Source organism: Pristis pectinata, chromosome 3 (genome assembly GCF_009764475.1).
Source record: "Pristis pectinata isolate sPriPec2 chromosome 3, sPriPec2.1.pri, whole genome shotgun sequence".
In the NCBI taxonomy this organism is placed as follows: domain Eukaryota; kingdom Metazoa; phylum Chordata; class Chondrichthyes; order Rhinopristiformes; family Pristidae; genus Pristis; species Pristis pectinata.
In genome coordinates, this window is record NC_067407.1 from 80,333,395 (window position 1) to 80,347,545 (window position 14,151).

General features: G+C 43.2%; 1 protein-coding gene across 1 annotated transcript in view; it reads right to left on the reverse strand.

Annotated features, from left to right (window-relative positions):
- The window catches only part of syne1b (spectrin repeat containing, nuclear envelope 1b), a 392,896-nt gene that overhangs the window by 11,922 nt on the left and 366,823 nt on the right, over positions 1 to 14,151 (reverse strand). Inside the window, 6 exon segments of the mRNA XM_052012795.1 lie at positions 1,853 to 1,911; positions 3,875 to 3,967; positions 5,683 to 5,895; positions 8,059 to 8,187; positions 9,292 to 9,492; positions 13,435 to 13,646. Of these exon segments, the coding sequence (XP_051868755.1) occupies positions 1,853 to 1,911; positions 3,875 to 3,967; positions 5,683 to 5,895; positions 8,059 to 8,187; positions 9,292 to 9,492; positions 13,435 to 13,646 (907 nt within the window).

A 14,151-nucleotide genomic window follows, 5' to 3' on the forward strand; every position in this document is an offset into this window, starting at 1 on the left:
AAACGTTAGAAGGTCCAATAAGAAAGTTGGAAGCATCTTTGAAGATTGATCTGTGTTCTTCAACAGAGTAAGAGTCAATTTCACTTCAGAGACAGTCACAAATAGGCACAAGTTAGCTGTGTCTAATTCCAAGTTCACCAGAGTAGGCTTAAAATGAGTGTCATTTCCTTTCAATCTGAAAAATAGCCCTGTTCCAGAAAGTCTGATGCCTCCTCAGTCCTGTTGCTTGTTTCACCAGCAGAGAATCCTCTGCTCTTCCCATTCCCGGCTGCAGTTTACATCAGACTACACCACATTCCAATTGTGTGATTGCTGGCTGGAGATTTGGTCCAAAAAAAAGGCATCTTAACCACCCAAGATGGAGAGAGGAATTTGTCCCCTCCCACCCACCACTGTACCTTTCCCTTCCCCAGTGTTTGGACATACCATTCCTTCTCTAGAGAAACTCATGCTGCTGAACATCAGAAACAATGCTCACTTAATACTCACTGCAGACTATACATGGTTGTGGTTGGTTCATGCATTGTGAGATCAAACACAAAGCACTCTGATCAGAGAACAATTGCTGATAGCCCATAATGTTCAAGATCAAATATTTAAAATACACAAGCATACTGACCACAAGCTGTCAAGGCCTGTGTGCCTGATTTATTCCCCTATTCAGTAAAAACTGATTTATATCAGTACTTGTCAATGTAACAAATTAAATATTGTACACAGACAAGAAACATAACAATAAACTAGGCAGTAGCACACTGACCTTACTGTATTGCCATAGCTAGAATTAGCTTCAGAATGCAAGTTGCTCAGCAAGTTTCAAGCGCTGTTAAGTTTCTAGAGCCAGCTGCTAGTGCTGCTGGTGTTAAAGAATGTGTTGGATTGCTGCCATTAGAAGCATATAGACTGGTACAAAGGTTAGTCAATTGTAGAGCTCCTTGGCTGCATTGATGCTTTGCAGATAACCTCCAAGTACTGTTAGGGCTCTGTTGCATTTGAAATTTCTTTGTATTTTGTGTTAGAAGCCAGTTTGGGGCTGGGGGGGGGGGGGGGGTGGGCAGGGCTTGTGAGTGGGTTGTAACGTGGAGGAATAAACAGAAGGGTCGGACACACAGGGCAATGAGACACATTCAGAGATGAGCAAGATGTTGGAAGCAAGATGAAGCTGCAGTTCTGCCCTCTTGTGGCCGAGCGAGGATTAAAAGCACTGCAGACAGAATGGACAGAAGCGAAGATAAAGCAGTGGTTTCCTGTTAATCAGCCGTGAAAGCATTCCAGCAACAGAAGGAAGTGTCTGAAGAGTATATAAAATACTGTGTTACTGCAAAACCCATTAACTCGATTTATTTAAAGTCTAGAATCAAAGATGATGATGGAAGCTTTTTAAAGACAGAAGGGCCCGTAGCAGAATGTCCAATGTGAACAGCTGTTCTCCCAACTTGACTGGATGGAATGGAATTATCAGCATACTTTACATTTGGAATCAGGACACCACACCATCCAATATTCTAGGACAAAACAAATGATGACTCATTTTTGGACAAGGGAACACTTTGGAAATTTGCTAAATGTATATCTCTAAGCCAATGTAGGGGAAATACTTAGGACTGATATACATGTTTCTATCACTTAGAGCCACTGCTTGATTCTGACAGCAACAATTAGATCCTGCTGTTAAAGTAGCACAACGTCAGGTCAGAACCTGAAGGAATTTTATACTGTTTAAAAGCAGATTCTGCACATGCCACTGCCAATCCCTCCTCCCAGCGTTCAGAATGCAGGATGCTTTCTTGAAGTTTCCATCATCCTCTCTGAGCTCTAGAGGTAAACTGTAGAAACCAGGAGAACAAGGTACCTGATGTGTGGGCTGCTGACAGAGGCTCCAGGCTGGGAGAGGCTACATTTGCCCCGTGGCTGTTTGGAATGAACGGAGGGGTAAAGAAAGAGAATGTTCAGTCCAGGCAAATTAAGACAAAGCTACTGATGACAGAACACAAAAAAGTGCAGCAAAAAAATCAGATGAGGCGACTAATATTCATGACAACAAGGAAACTGGCTCTTCCTGCTGACTTTAGTGAATTGTTTAAGTGCTTATTGATGGGCATTTGGATATTGGGAGGACTTTAACTGTGCGCGTGATGTAATGTGGGCTTGTTTAGTTCAATGAACTGATCTGGTTTCCCATTTCCTGAACCCACACTGAAGTTCTGAGACCACTCAGCCCACCTGACCCATTCTGTTCTTTATCCTCCACTCCAGCAGTGTCCCAGGCCGTCTCGGTTCCCCGTTATTCTCCCTTTCACTTATTCAATGCTTCCAGTGTGGACTATCGCGGATGGTGGTGAGACTGACAAGTTCCACTCTGTCCCATAGCACTCCCATTTAACCTTACGCAACCCCATTCCAGATCCTCAACTGCTGTAAAAGGTCAGCTTCATACTAACTCATCCCATCCCTTCAGAATTTTAAACTCTGAATCTCCTCCCTTCCATTAGGCTTTAATTTCAGGAAGGAACTTTCCCTTCTGACTCCTACAAAGGGCAACAGCATCTGACCATGTGAGGTACTCCTGTGGTACCCCTGTAACTTGGAGTGAGAATCCCAGCCACACTATCTCCTCCTCAGTCCACATGCTGGAAGCAGAACAATAGTACAGGATTAATGTTTGAGCTCCTATTCCTTTAAGTCGCTGCTTAAAAGTAACTTTGATCACCTGTCCCAATACCTCCCTCAGATGGCTTAGTGCCAATACAGGCAGTCCCCGGGTTACGCAAGGATCCTATTCCTGAGAAATGTCCATAAGCCAATTTCTCCCCAAGTCAAATACATTCACTTTCTACACACTTGCTATAATTCTCATTTCATCCAACAGTCACCAAAACACTGCCCATAACTAAGTTAATGGAAGATATACTTTATCCATTCATTAATGAATACCCAGAAAACATTTTATTATTATTACTACTATCTTGAAAAATGCTTTAAAAATGAATGGGAGAATTTGTGTGAAATCAGATTTCCACAAGTTGGGTCATTCATAACTCAGAGAGCCCATGCATTTGTTTGAGACTCGTGTGAAGAGCTGAGGATATTTTATGGCGTTGAAAGGCGTGATATGAAAGCACAAGGTTATTTACATGACAGGGAGCCAAGGGTGCTAGTCACATGTCCTTCCATCCTAACAGAGATCGATAAGTGGAACCAATCAGGAACTGAACATGGATGGTTGAGCAACAGGTTACTCACTAATGCACAAGACCCATTTGTCATTGGTAACTTCATTAACCTTGCTGATTTGATGTTACAGCTAGTCATGCATTGTAATATTAATTACTTACAACATAATCATGTGTGTGGTTTCAAATGAATTAAAAAAATATAGGAAAGATGGTTAAATACCTGTCGTAAGGTTGTGGGATTGTGTGTGATGTGTGCATACTATTGCTGCCTGTGTTGCAAACCTGAACTGTAATGGAGAGCCAGTATTCCTTCACAAAAACTACCATTAGTGAATGAAGAAAAATCAATTCAAAGGACTAGGGTTGATTAACAGACAGAACTATCAGAACAAACTATAAACAAACCGCCCAGAACTAAGAAAAATCAATTTAAAAAGAACAAACAGTCAAAAACAACAACGTTTAACCAAAGTAAAATTTACAGCTTTTCTCAATTCCATGCAGGGGAGAGAGGGAGGGAGGAATAAGCAGGAGGTGCATGAAGGGGGGGTGAGGGTGGGGGTGCTGGGCTTTACTTCCTGTTCCGGGGGAGGTGGGGGGCTCTTTGTATGGTATCATGGCACCAGCTGTCAGATGCGAGGGTTTAGTGCTTGTTCCTGCCCTACCATGTTGGCTATAGAGTGGTGGAGGTGAATTACCGGTCTGGATCGAATGGAAAGGGTTGCACCGGACACTGGGCTGACAGAGCCGGAGGTGTCCAAATCATCCGCCGAAGACCACGACACCAGGTCCTGAAAGGAAGAAGGAGGTCCTTAAACCAGCTCACCGTAAGAGCACCAACAACAACACGGACTTGGAACAACAACACGGACTTGGAGAGAAACAACTGGAAGGATTAAGAATCACACGCAAGGGTTCTGTACTTGTGTTCTCGCCAGGCTGAAGGGAACGAGTCACAGGCAAAAACAGAAGCAGAAAACCCAGGCTTATATGCAATACTAAACATGCAGCTACTGAATCTTGTAAATGTCAATTAGCATTTGCAATTAATTGTTGCAATTTATTAAAATTTAATCCGCATGGCAAGTTCATCACATTTTTCCCCAAGCTGTTTAATTCTCTATCCCTATGCTCAAGGCTTACTATGATTTCCTCAGGAAACTGCAACTCCCTGCTGGAGCAGCACATTCTAAATAACTGGCTTGGTATTTCTGCCATGAATGCAATGGTTTTGAGCACATGTGTATTCCCCTTCCAGCTTGTTGGCAAGGAGGGAAAATCTGGCTTTGATTTTATGAAACTTTATCTCAAAGTTGTTTTAAATTTTATCAAGAGGACGAGTTTCCAAGCCAATATCCTCAGGCCCTTGGGGGGGGGGGGGGGGGGGGTGGGGTTCCCATGCTGTGGGAAGGAACCCAAAGGCACGGTGCAAGTGACACTCTCAACGTGTCCTTGGGTTTCCACCGAGTTTGTAGTGGATGACTCCAAGTAAATGACGTGATGGCATGCAGCGACTCCAAGGTGAAGTGAAATGAGAGTGACTTCGTAGTGTGGTGAGGTTGCTAATTGGGATACAAGTTGCATTGACAATGGAGTTACAGAGTCCGACTCACACTAATGCGACGCACGACAATGGATCCTAAAGTGCACGCAATTATGGTGTGAATCAACACTTGTTAACATTATACATACAATTATAGTGTAAATGGATACAAACCAACATAAATTAACAGTATGAATGAACAAAGACTAAGATCATGAAACCTAACAACACAGTCAAATTATAGCACGCAAGAACACTGGTTTATAGCACAGACAATTTTAACCTCAATGAACAACAACGCTGCACACAATTTTAATGTCAATGGAGCTAACTAACATCCCAGAGAATTTTAATGTGAATGGACACCAACACTTGATGTGAATGGAATCTGACATGCCACACAATTTTAACATGAATGAACACTAACACCACACAATATTTTAATGTGGCTAACACAACATGCACAGTAATAGAGTGAATGAACATTGACTGATACACACAGGTATAATGATAGGGCCAATAGACCCTGGTTAGGGCAAAGCACAACTGTGGCAAGACTAAATCTAGACCAACATAACACAAAATGATAGTGACCACAAGCATGCCACACAGTGGTGTGAATGGAGGTTAACACAACATATACAATTATAATGTGAATAGATATTGCTGAGACTCAACTTCAATGTGAATGGGGACTAAAACAATACTCCCCCTTTAAAACTTTTGATCTTCATAGTCACAGTATTTTTGTAACAAGATTGTATTAGCTCTTGTCCATAAACAAGAGGGGACAAATTTCAGAAATTCATCCTGAGCAACTTGTAGTAAATATTATTGTAACACAAAGTACTTAACGCAGGAGAAAGTCAGCCGGACATTTCCACGGAGATGGTGCTGCCTTCACTGGAATTGAACTAGGCATTGTAGATTTAATACATTTGTGAACTTTTTCTAATGACATACCACTTGACTGCCACAGATGTCCAAGAGTCTCTCCAGTTCCTTTAGGTCTTGGGTGACCTCCTTCAGGAGCAGCTTGAGGCGGTTGCCAATGACATGAACCTTCTCCTTTGCCTCGAGACAGTCCCTGCCCTCTGCGTTAACCAGCAGTTGGCTGGACATGTCCTGCAGGGACGCCACTTTCAACTGGGACTCCAGCAGCTCCCGTCTGATTTGCTAAATCAAAGCCCAAGATAACAGCTTTTAAGTAGGATTAAAGCCCCATCCATGCGAGATGCTCTGCACTATGGCAGAAGTGTTTGTCCTTAATACCAGTTGCTTTACCATTAACAAATGTCTGAAATCACATGAAGAACATACAAAACCTTAGTTACTTCTTCATGGCCAGCGGTGGCAGAAGTTTGCGGGGTCATATTCGCTGTTGGATGGTCAGATAAAATTCCAGGGCAGGAAAGATCTTAGTGCCTGGATGATATCCATCCTCAACCTCACTAAACCAGACTGTCTGGTCATCATCTCCCTGCTGTGCAAATCAAATGTCCCACTTCCCTTCAACATTGACCACAATCTGGGGCATCTGAGGTCATGAGTGGTGCCACATAAATGCAAGTCATTCTGTTAGTCTAAATGGTAGAGGAAGGAGGAACGTTAACTAAAGACTCACAATCACATACCTGGGAGTTGACCTCAGAGGCTGCTTCTGAGGTCATTTCAAGAATTGGTCATCTTGAAATCAGGATTTCAATGGGAAACCCAAGATTAAAGATTGGCTTTTACTAGAACTGAGTTACAACTCATACCAAGTGTGAAATTATTTCACATAAAGATGGCAAGTGCTCAAAATGATGAAGATGATGGGTTACCCTGATGCAGGGCAATGCTAGTAGTACCATCAAGAAATTGCTGGGAGACTTTGACAAGTAGCTATTTTACTGAACATGGCAGTGATCATGAGAGACAGTAATTCCATCCCATCCAACCTCTTCCCTTTCCTACTAGCCTTCACACTCCTCTGTGCCCTTCAAACAATCCCTCAGTATTCCCCAACACCTTCCACCCCTTCTCTCCCCATCTCACCACTCTCTCTCCTACAACCCCCTCTCCTTTACCTACCACCTCCCTCCTGCCACCTCTACTCATAACAAGAGTAAAAGGAAGACTTCAGAAATGGGAGAAGGTAATAAGGAATTAAGAGTACACAAGAGTTGGTGAGAATAGTGTGGAACATCTTAGACAAACTGAGCAACATGCAAGATGAATCTCTCTCTATTCAACTAATTGCTAGCCAAAAAGTAGAAGGGTAGCCATTCAGGCTGACAAAAGATAGTGAGTGGGGTCCCAGGAGGATTGATGCTGGGAGCGCTGTTCACAATTTATCTTTGGAATCAAAAAACATTAAGTTTGCAACTGACACCAAATGACTGGATGCTGGGATGGGAAGGAGAGTGAAGGGATGGGAAGGAGAGTGAGGCCAAGCTTGCGGACTGAAACAAATATAAAACTGAAGAGAAGGGTTTGCCATTGAACAATGGACCACTATAAATGAGTGTGAAACATTATATCTAGTAATTATGCAGTTGACACCTTACTTGGGAATACAAATACACAAATCACTAACTAGTAGCAACATGTTAATAAGCTCATGAAAAATAACAAAACAAGTCATTAGGATTTATTTGCACACTGACAGAGGTGAAATATGGACAAGTTAAGCAACTTTTTTCTAACCTCGATTACCTCAGCCTTTCAATGATGTACACCCACTGTAATAAACCAACAGCCATAGGCGAATATGCAAGGAAGATTTACAAAAATAGGACCAGAAATATGAGGTTATAAATGCCAGAAAGATGACATTTCAGGCTGGTTCACTTTCCTATTGTAAAGAAAAGGTGGAGAGGCGATCTGATAAGAGGGCTGCAAAAGGTTGACCGGGAAAATGCAGAGCAAGCGTTTCCACTTCCAACAGAGTGGGTGGTGTGAATAAAGAACTCGGTACACAGGGAAATGAACAGTATTGACCCAGGGAGAGAACCCTAGTGTATGAGGGACAGGGCATTCTGCTGATAGTTATACAAGGCAGGCAGGGTCTGCATGCAGCAAGGTCCTGCTTCTGCGATCCTCATTCCACGTTAAACTCACGCTGAGACATGGTGCCATCTAGTGTGAACCTGAAGAATATCTTTGTGAAATCCCAAGTACAAGCATAGCACAGTGACTTTATCCAGGTGCTGTTTCCCGTCCCTCCTACCCTCAACTCCTTCCCTCCTACCTGTGCAATTATCTGCACTCAAGTCACTCAGTGGGAAGAGTTAAACTGATCCACCAATAACATTGAGATTAGACTAAGGACAGAATAAGATCCAATGTAGGTCTCACCATTAGCATCTTGTGATGGTCCTGTAGGGTGTCCTGGTCCAGATTAGGGTCAATGGGGAGAATTTCATTCCGCCTTCTGTCTATATTCTCCAGCCAGAGCAGCAGGCCGTGGCTCATCTCATGGAAGTCCTGCAGGTGTAGAAGTGCAAAGCTGACGTCAGATACATCACAGTAGACCTGCCAGTTCCAAGCACCAGGAAACTACCTGCCACCAATTTGTCGATTGTGGCTCAGCGGCAGCACTGAGCCACAAATCAGAAGGTCAAGAGTCCAAGTCCCATTTCGGGATTGAAATCCACACTTCAGCCCGATACTTCTCATGTGGTGCCAAAGAGGTTCCATTTTTCACGCGAGATGCTCAACTAAAATTCTCATCTGGCCCTTCAGGTGGTGTTACAAATCCCAAGGCTCTACTTAAAGAGCAAAGGAATTCTTCCAAGGATCTGGGCAGGTTAATAAGCTCATGGAAAATAGCAAAGTAGTCAGTCATTAGGAAATAATTTGCACACTGACAGAAGTGAAATGTGGATAAGTTACTTGTATCAAGCTTGATTAGATCAGCCTTTGAAATAGTGTGCAATCACTATAATAAACCAAGGGCCACTGGAGAAGATGCAAGGAAGACGTAGAAAAATTAGACCAATAGTGAGGAGGTCATAACTTTCCTCAGTCAATTATACGGAGTAAGTTATCTGAAGTGATTGGTTCATCTGATCGGCAAGTGTCTGAGCTGCCACCTTCATCAGCTGACTGAGTGAATGTAGGGAGAAACATCCCTTAAACCCAATTTCTTCTGTCAGCTCACAACACTTCAAGACTGGTTGTGGTTGGGAGAACCAACAACCAGTTGCAAAGTATGTATTAATTACATATTATAACATTTTTAGGTCTGCACAAATGACTTGCATCAACTTTCAACAATGAAATGCCCTGGTGTTTGAATGAGCCTACTATGCACAAACATTTCCCTATGTTACAACAACATCTACAGTCTGGATGTATTTCAAAAGGTGTAAAGCACTTAAAACAGTCTCTTGTAAAAAAAAATCCACAAGAGCTTGCACAGTGTTAGCAATCCAAACCTCTGCCTCTTCACTGGATTATCTGCAATGGGTTATACAATGTAATCTAATAAACACATGCTTAATCTGGTCCAGGATTCACATCCAGGAGAGGATGGACAAGGTACAACTGTTTTGGAGATCTGTGGAGTGGCCCACCAGCAGAACTTACGTGGCACTGCATGAGGGCATCCTGCAGAGTGCGGCGCCAGTCCTCCAGCAGGCTGCCTACTCGGTCCCACCGCTTGTTCATCTGGCTCAAGCGTTCCCGGAGCTCCTGCGTGTCACTGGTGTCCGACTGCGTGAACTCGGCACTGCACAGGTTTATGGACAAGATGATAGCCTTCCGATTATCGACTGCCTTTTGTAACTCCTGAAACAAACACAAAGGGCAGTTGAAGCGACTCTTTCAGCTCATCTTCATCAGCTGACTGAGTGAATGGGGGAAGAGAGCAGCCCATAGTTCAAAGTCTTTCCATTAGCTCAACACCCTGTGAAAACTGCTAGTGGTTGGGAGAGACAATAAGAAGTTGCATAATATGTATTTATTATATTATTTATTATATATTAAAAGAATTTTACATCTGCATAGACTTGCTGGTCAATTGAAGTTCCCCAAGTCAACATTTATAATGGAAAATATCCCTTTAAACTCATCATGTCTCAAATTCACTCTGGGAGTGGAGTGCTCTGTGTTCTCTGGCTCCTTGGCCACCACTGTGCAGAAACACCTCTGCTCCAATCAACTCGAAGCTACCCGAATACAGGACACAACTGGAGGCTCAGCTCTGTCAAGCTTTTGCAAACCTTCCCAGCTTTTCCTTTGGCTCAGCATCTACCTAGGCTGTTTCTCTACATTAAGCTGCTAAAATACTTCAATCTGAGGTTCCCACTCGCTTTACGACCACCACTATCATCCTGGTACCAAAGAAAATTAAGGTAATGTGCCTTAATGACTACTATCCGGTGGCTCTGACATCATGAAGTGCTTTGAGAGGCTGGTCATGGCACATATCAATGGCAGCCTCAACTCACTGCAATTCACCTACTGTAGAAATAGGTCCACGGCGGACACCATTTCCCTGCCCTATCTGGAGCAACCGGACGGTAAAGACACCTACATCAGACTACTATTCATTGACTACAGCTCCACCTTCAATACCTAATTTCAAGATAATTCATCTCCAAACTCTTCGACTCAACATCTCCCTTTGCAACTGGATCCTTGACTTCCTGACCAACAGACCGTGATCAGTAGGGATACGCAGCAACATCTCTGCCATGATTATCCTCAACACTGGTGCCCCAATAGGGTGCGTCCTCAGCCCCCTACTTTACTCTCTATGCTCTCACGACTGCGTGGTTTAACTCCATCTACAAGTTTGCAGATGACACCACCGTAGTGGGCCGAATATCAAATAATGAAGAGTCGGAGTACAGGAAGGAGAGAAAGAGCCTAGTGGCACAGTGTCATGACAACAACCTTTCCTTCAACGTTAGTTAAACAAAAGAGCTAGTCATGGACTGCAGGAACGGGAGCTGTGCACATACTCCTGTTTACATCAACTGCTGAGGTCGAGAGGGTTGACGGCTTCAAGTTTCTAGGAGTGAACATCGCCTGTCTGGTCCAACCACATAGAGGCCATGGTTAAGAAAGCACACCAGCGCCTCTACTTCCTCAGGAGGCTAAAGAAATTTGACACGTCCTAATCGACCCTCACCAACTTTTATAGATGCACTATAGAAAGCATCCTATCCGGATGCATCACGGCTTGGTACGGCAACTGCTCTGCTTGTGACCGCAAGAAACTGCAGAGTTGTGGACACAGCTCAGCACATCATGGAAACCAGCCTCCTCTCCATGGACTCTGTTTACACTTCTTGCTGCCTCGGTAAAGCTACCAACATAATCAAAGACTGCACCCTCCCCAGTCATTCTCTTTCCACCTCCTCCTCCACATCACTCCCACCCTCCCCCACTACCCCCCCACCAAAAATCAGGCAGAAGATCCAAAAGCCTGAAAGCACGTACCACCTAGCTCAAGGTCAGCGTCTATCATGCTACTATAAGACTATGTACGACAAGTTGGACTCTTGATCTCACAATCTACCCCGTCATGGCCAAGCACTTTATTGTCTGCCTTCACTAAACTTTCTCTATAAATGTAACACCTTATTCTGCATTCTGTTATTGCTTTTCCCTTGTACTACCTCAATGAACTGATGTGATGAAATGATCTGTATGCATGCATGCATGTATGTATGCATGCAAAACTAAATGTTTCCACTGTATCTTAATACATGTGACAATAATAAACCAATTTACCAATTAATGCAAGGTCTTCCTGAGATTAAAATGGGGACTGGCTTGTAGTTTGAATGCAAAGGAAATGGCTGGTGTACCACTCTGCAGTTACACCTCCCTGTCACTGGTGGAGCTGCAGCACTGGTATTGCATTCCCCAACAATTGGAATCATTGGAACTAATCCAAATGCTGAGGGGAAAATTAATCATGAAGAAAATAGTTGAAAGAAAACTGTGCTGTAATTAAAACAAAATCAACTGAAGTACTGAGCACCAATCCAACTTTGATTTGTTGGTGGTTTCAATACAAACGATACATGTTGCTGTGGAACTTCAAAAGAAAGCATGATTAATATTCAAGGTCAACTTACTGAAGTACGAAATACTTGTACTGTTGGAGGTATTTAACATTTTATGTAAACAGGTCATTTTACACATCAATACTGAATGTAGCTGCGCCTGTTTTAAGCCAAGTGCAGAAACACTGATGCAGATCTAAGTCCGGGAGTAACTCCAGACTACTCTGAAGATTCAAGCTCTGCACACATTATTGATGAGAAAGTATATCAGCCACTCTGAGCTTCTGTTGAGACAGCAGCAGGAACAAGACCATCAGCTACCTCCCGCTGGAATGCTCCACTGGGGAATGATATGGAGACAGAAACACAAGCATCTGACCCAGTTCATCCCCAACAGCTTGCTAACACAGGATTCTGTGTTTAATGAGCTGTTCCTTGGGACTCATCTGGAGTAGACATAAAATTAACGCTAGAAGACCATCAACTGGGGAAAGGGACTTTCAGCAGAAGAAGCTATACACGGTCAAGTGTCGCCAATTAGCACACTCCAAGGTCTGACAGTACATGGTGCCGATACACTCAGGAAAGGTCTTAACCATGTAAGGGATCTATGAGAGAAGATTTCTGTGTAATACCATGTCCTCCAAACTTACTCTATAAACTATACACAAGAGGACTTGGCATATACAGCATGTTTAAAAAGAACTGTTACGGAAATGATTGATCACACTGATATCTACCCATAAATTTTGAGCTGGACTTCAAGAGGACAATCTACATCATTACACAATGATGTCAATGGACTCCAATTGTTATAATGAACCTTATTTATTTTTAAAAACACAATTTGATGTCATATGGGTACTGAGCCAACTACACATCAAACCTAGCAATCTACCAAGGTAAAGGCACAAACATACTGCGAGGAGCATTTGAGGAAGATTATACCAAACATGGACAATCTTTTTTATTTTTGAAATCTAGACAATTTAATCCCAATACAGCGGGGCGGGGGGAGTGTGCCAGCTTCCATATTCCCAATCCTAATGCATGGGGAATATGCTGATTTCCACAGCTCGAATCCCAGTAGATTGTGAATGTGTCATACTCACAAATCCAATACACAGAGTTACAGGAATGTTATTGGACTAAAATTGGTATCAACTCAGATGGTGGCCAAAAGCTTGGTGCAGGAGACAGGTTTTAACAGGTACCTTGAAGGAAGATAGATGTGAGGTTGGGGACAGGGAGTTTCAGAGTTCAGGTCTCAAGCAGCTGAATGCATGGTTGAGGATAATGGTGAAGGTAATTGGAAATGCACTAAGGTGGGGAGGGTGAAAGCAGAGGAAGAGGTGAACCAAGAGGGAGGAAACTAGTAATCAAGGTGTAGTTGGACTGGAAGCCAACACAGACCAACTGGCAGAGGTGTATAAATTGAATGTGATAAATTCCAGGTTAGGATACAGGCTGCACAAATTTGGCATCAAGTTTGCAGAGAGCCAGAGGAGAGTCAGAAGATCACCAGGATAGTTGAGTCTAGTGTTGAGAAAGGCACAGAGCAGGGACACACTACAGCTGCAGACCTGCTGAGTCTGAGCAACTCTGGGCAGGTAATAATGTTGGCATTGGAGAGAAAATACAAGTTATTTAGTTTCAAACTAAAGAGTCGCCATCTATTCACTGCTCAGCAAAGGATAAAGTTGGGCCATACTTTGAGCTTTTTAATCCGCAGTTCGATGGTCTGGATGTCCGTGCTGTTGTCCAGCTTGCTGAGGTGCTCGAGCTCTTCCTCGGTCTCACTCAGCCACTCCCAGATGCTGACGAGGTCAGAGTTGAACTGCTGCCACTGCTGGAGGTTCTGTTTCATTCTCAGCTCCTTGTTGAGAGCCTGGGCTTGGATCAGCTCCCAGCGCTCAATCACACCTGCACAGGAAACAAGACAGACCTTAACAGGTTAGCTCACTGCTGCCCGATTCTGATTGATTACACATTCACCTGTAGAAACAGTCCAAATTGTACGTACTTCCCTTCGACCTTACGGTTCTTGAACCAACCAGCACAACCCTAATCACTACAGTTTAGCAACACTATGACCACTTTGATCACTTTAGACTAAAATGGACTTTGCTTTGTTCTAATTGTGTTCTCTTATAAAATTTGTGTGTGATTTATGTTTTTCTTGTGAATACTGCCTACACGATGCTATGTGCCTGTGATGCTGCTGCAAGTAGGTTTTTCATTGCACCTGTGCATGCATGTACTTGTGCATACGGAACTCGACTTTGACTTTTGTGTGAAATATTCTTTCTAAGGCTGAGTTTTGAACCTAGGGGTTGCATCAGAATATTAGCAAATCCAGAAACACTTTGCCTCACTTAAGAAAAACAGATTTCCAGCAAATCTTATTTACACACAAGAGATTTGGTTA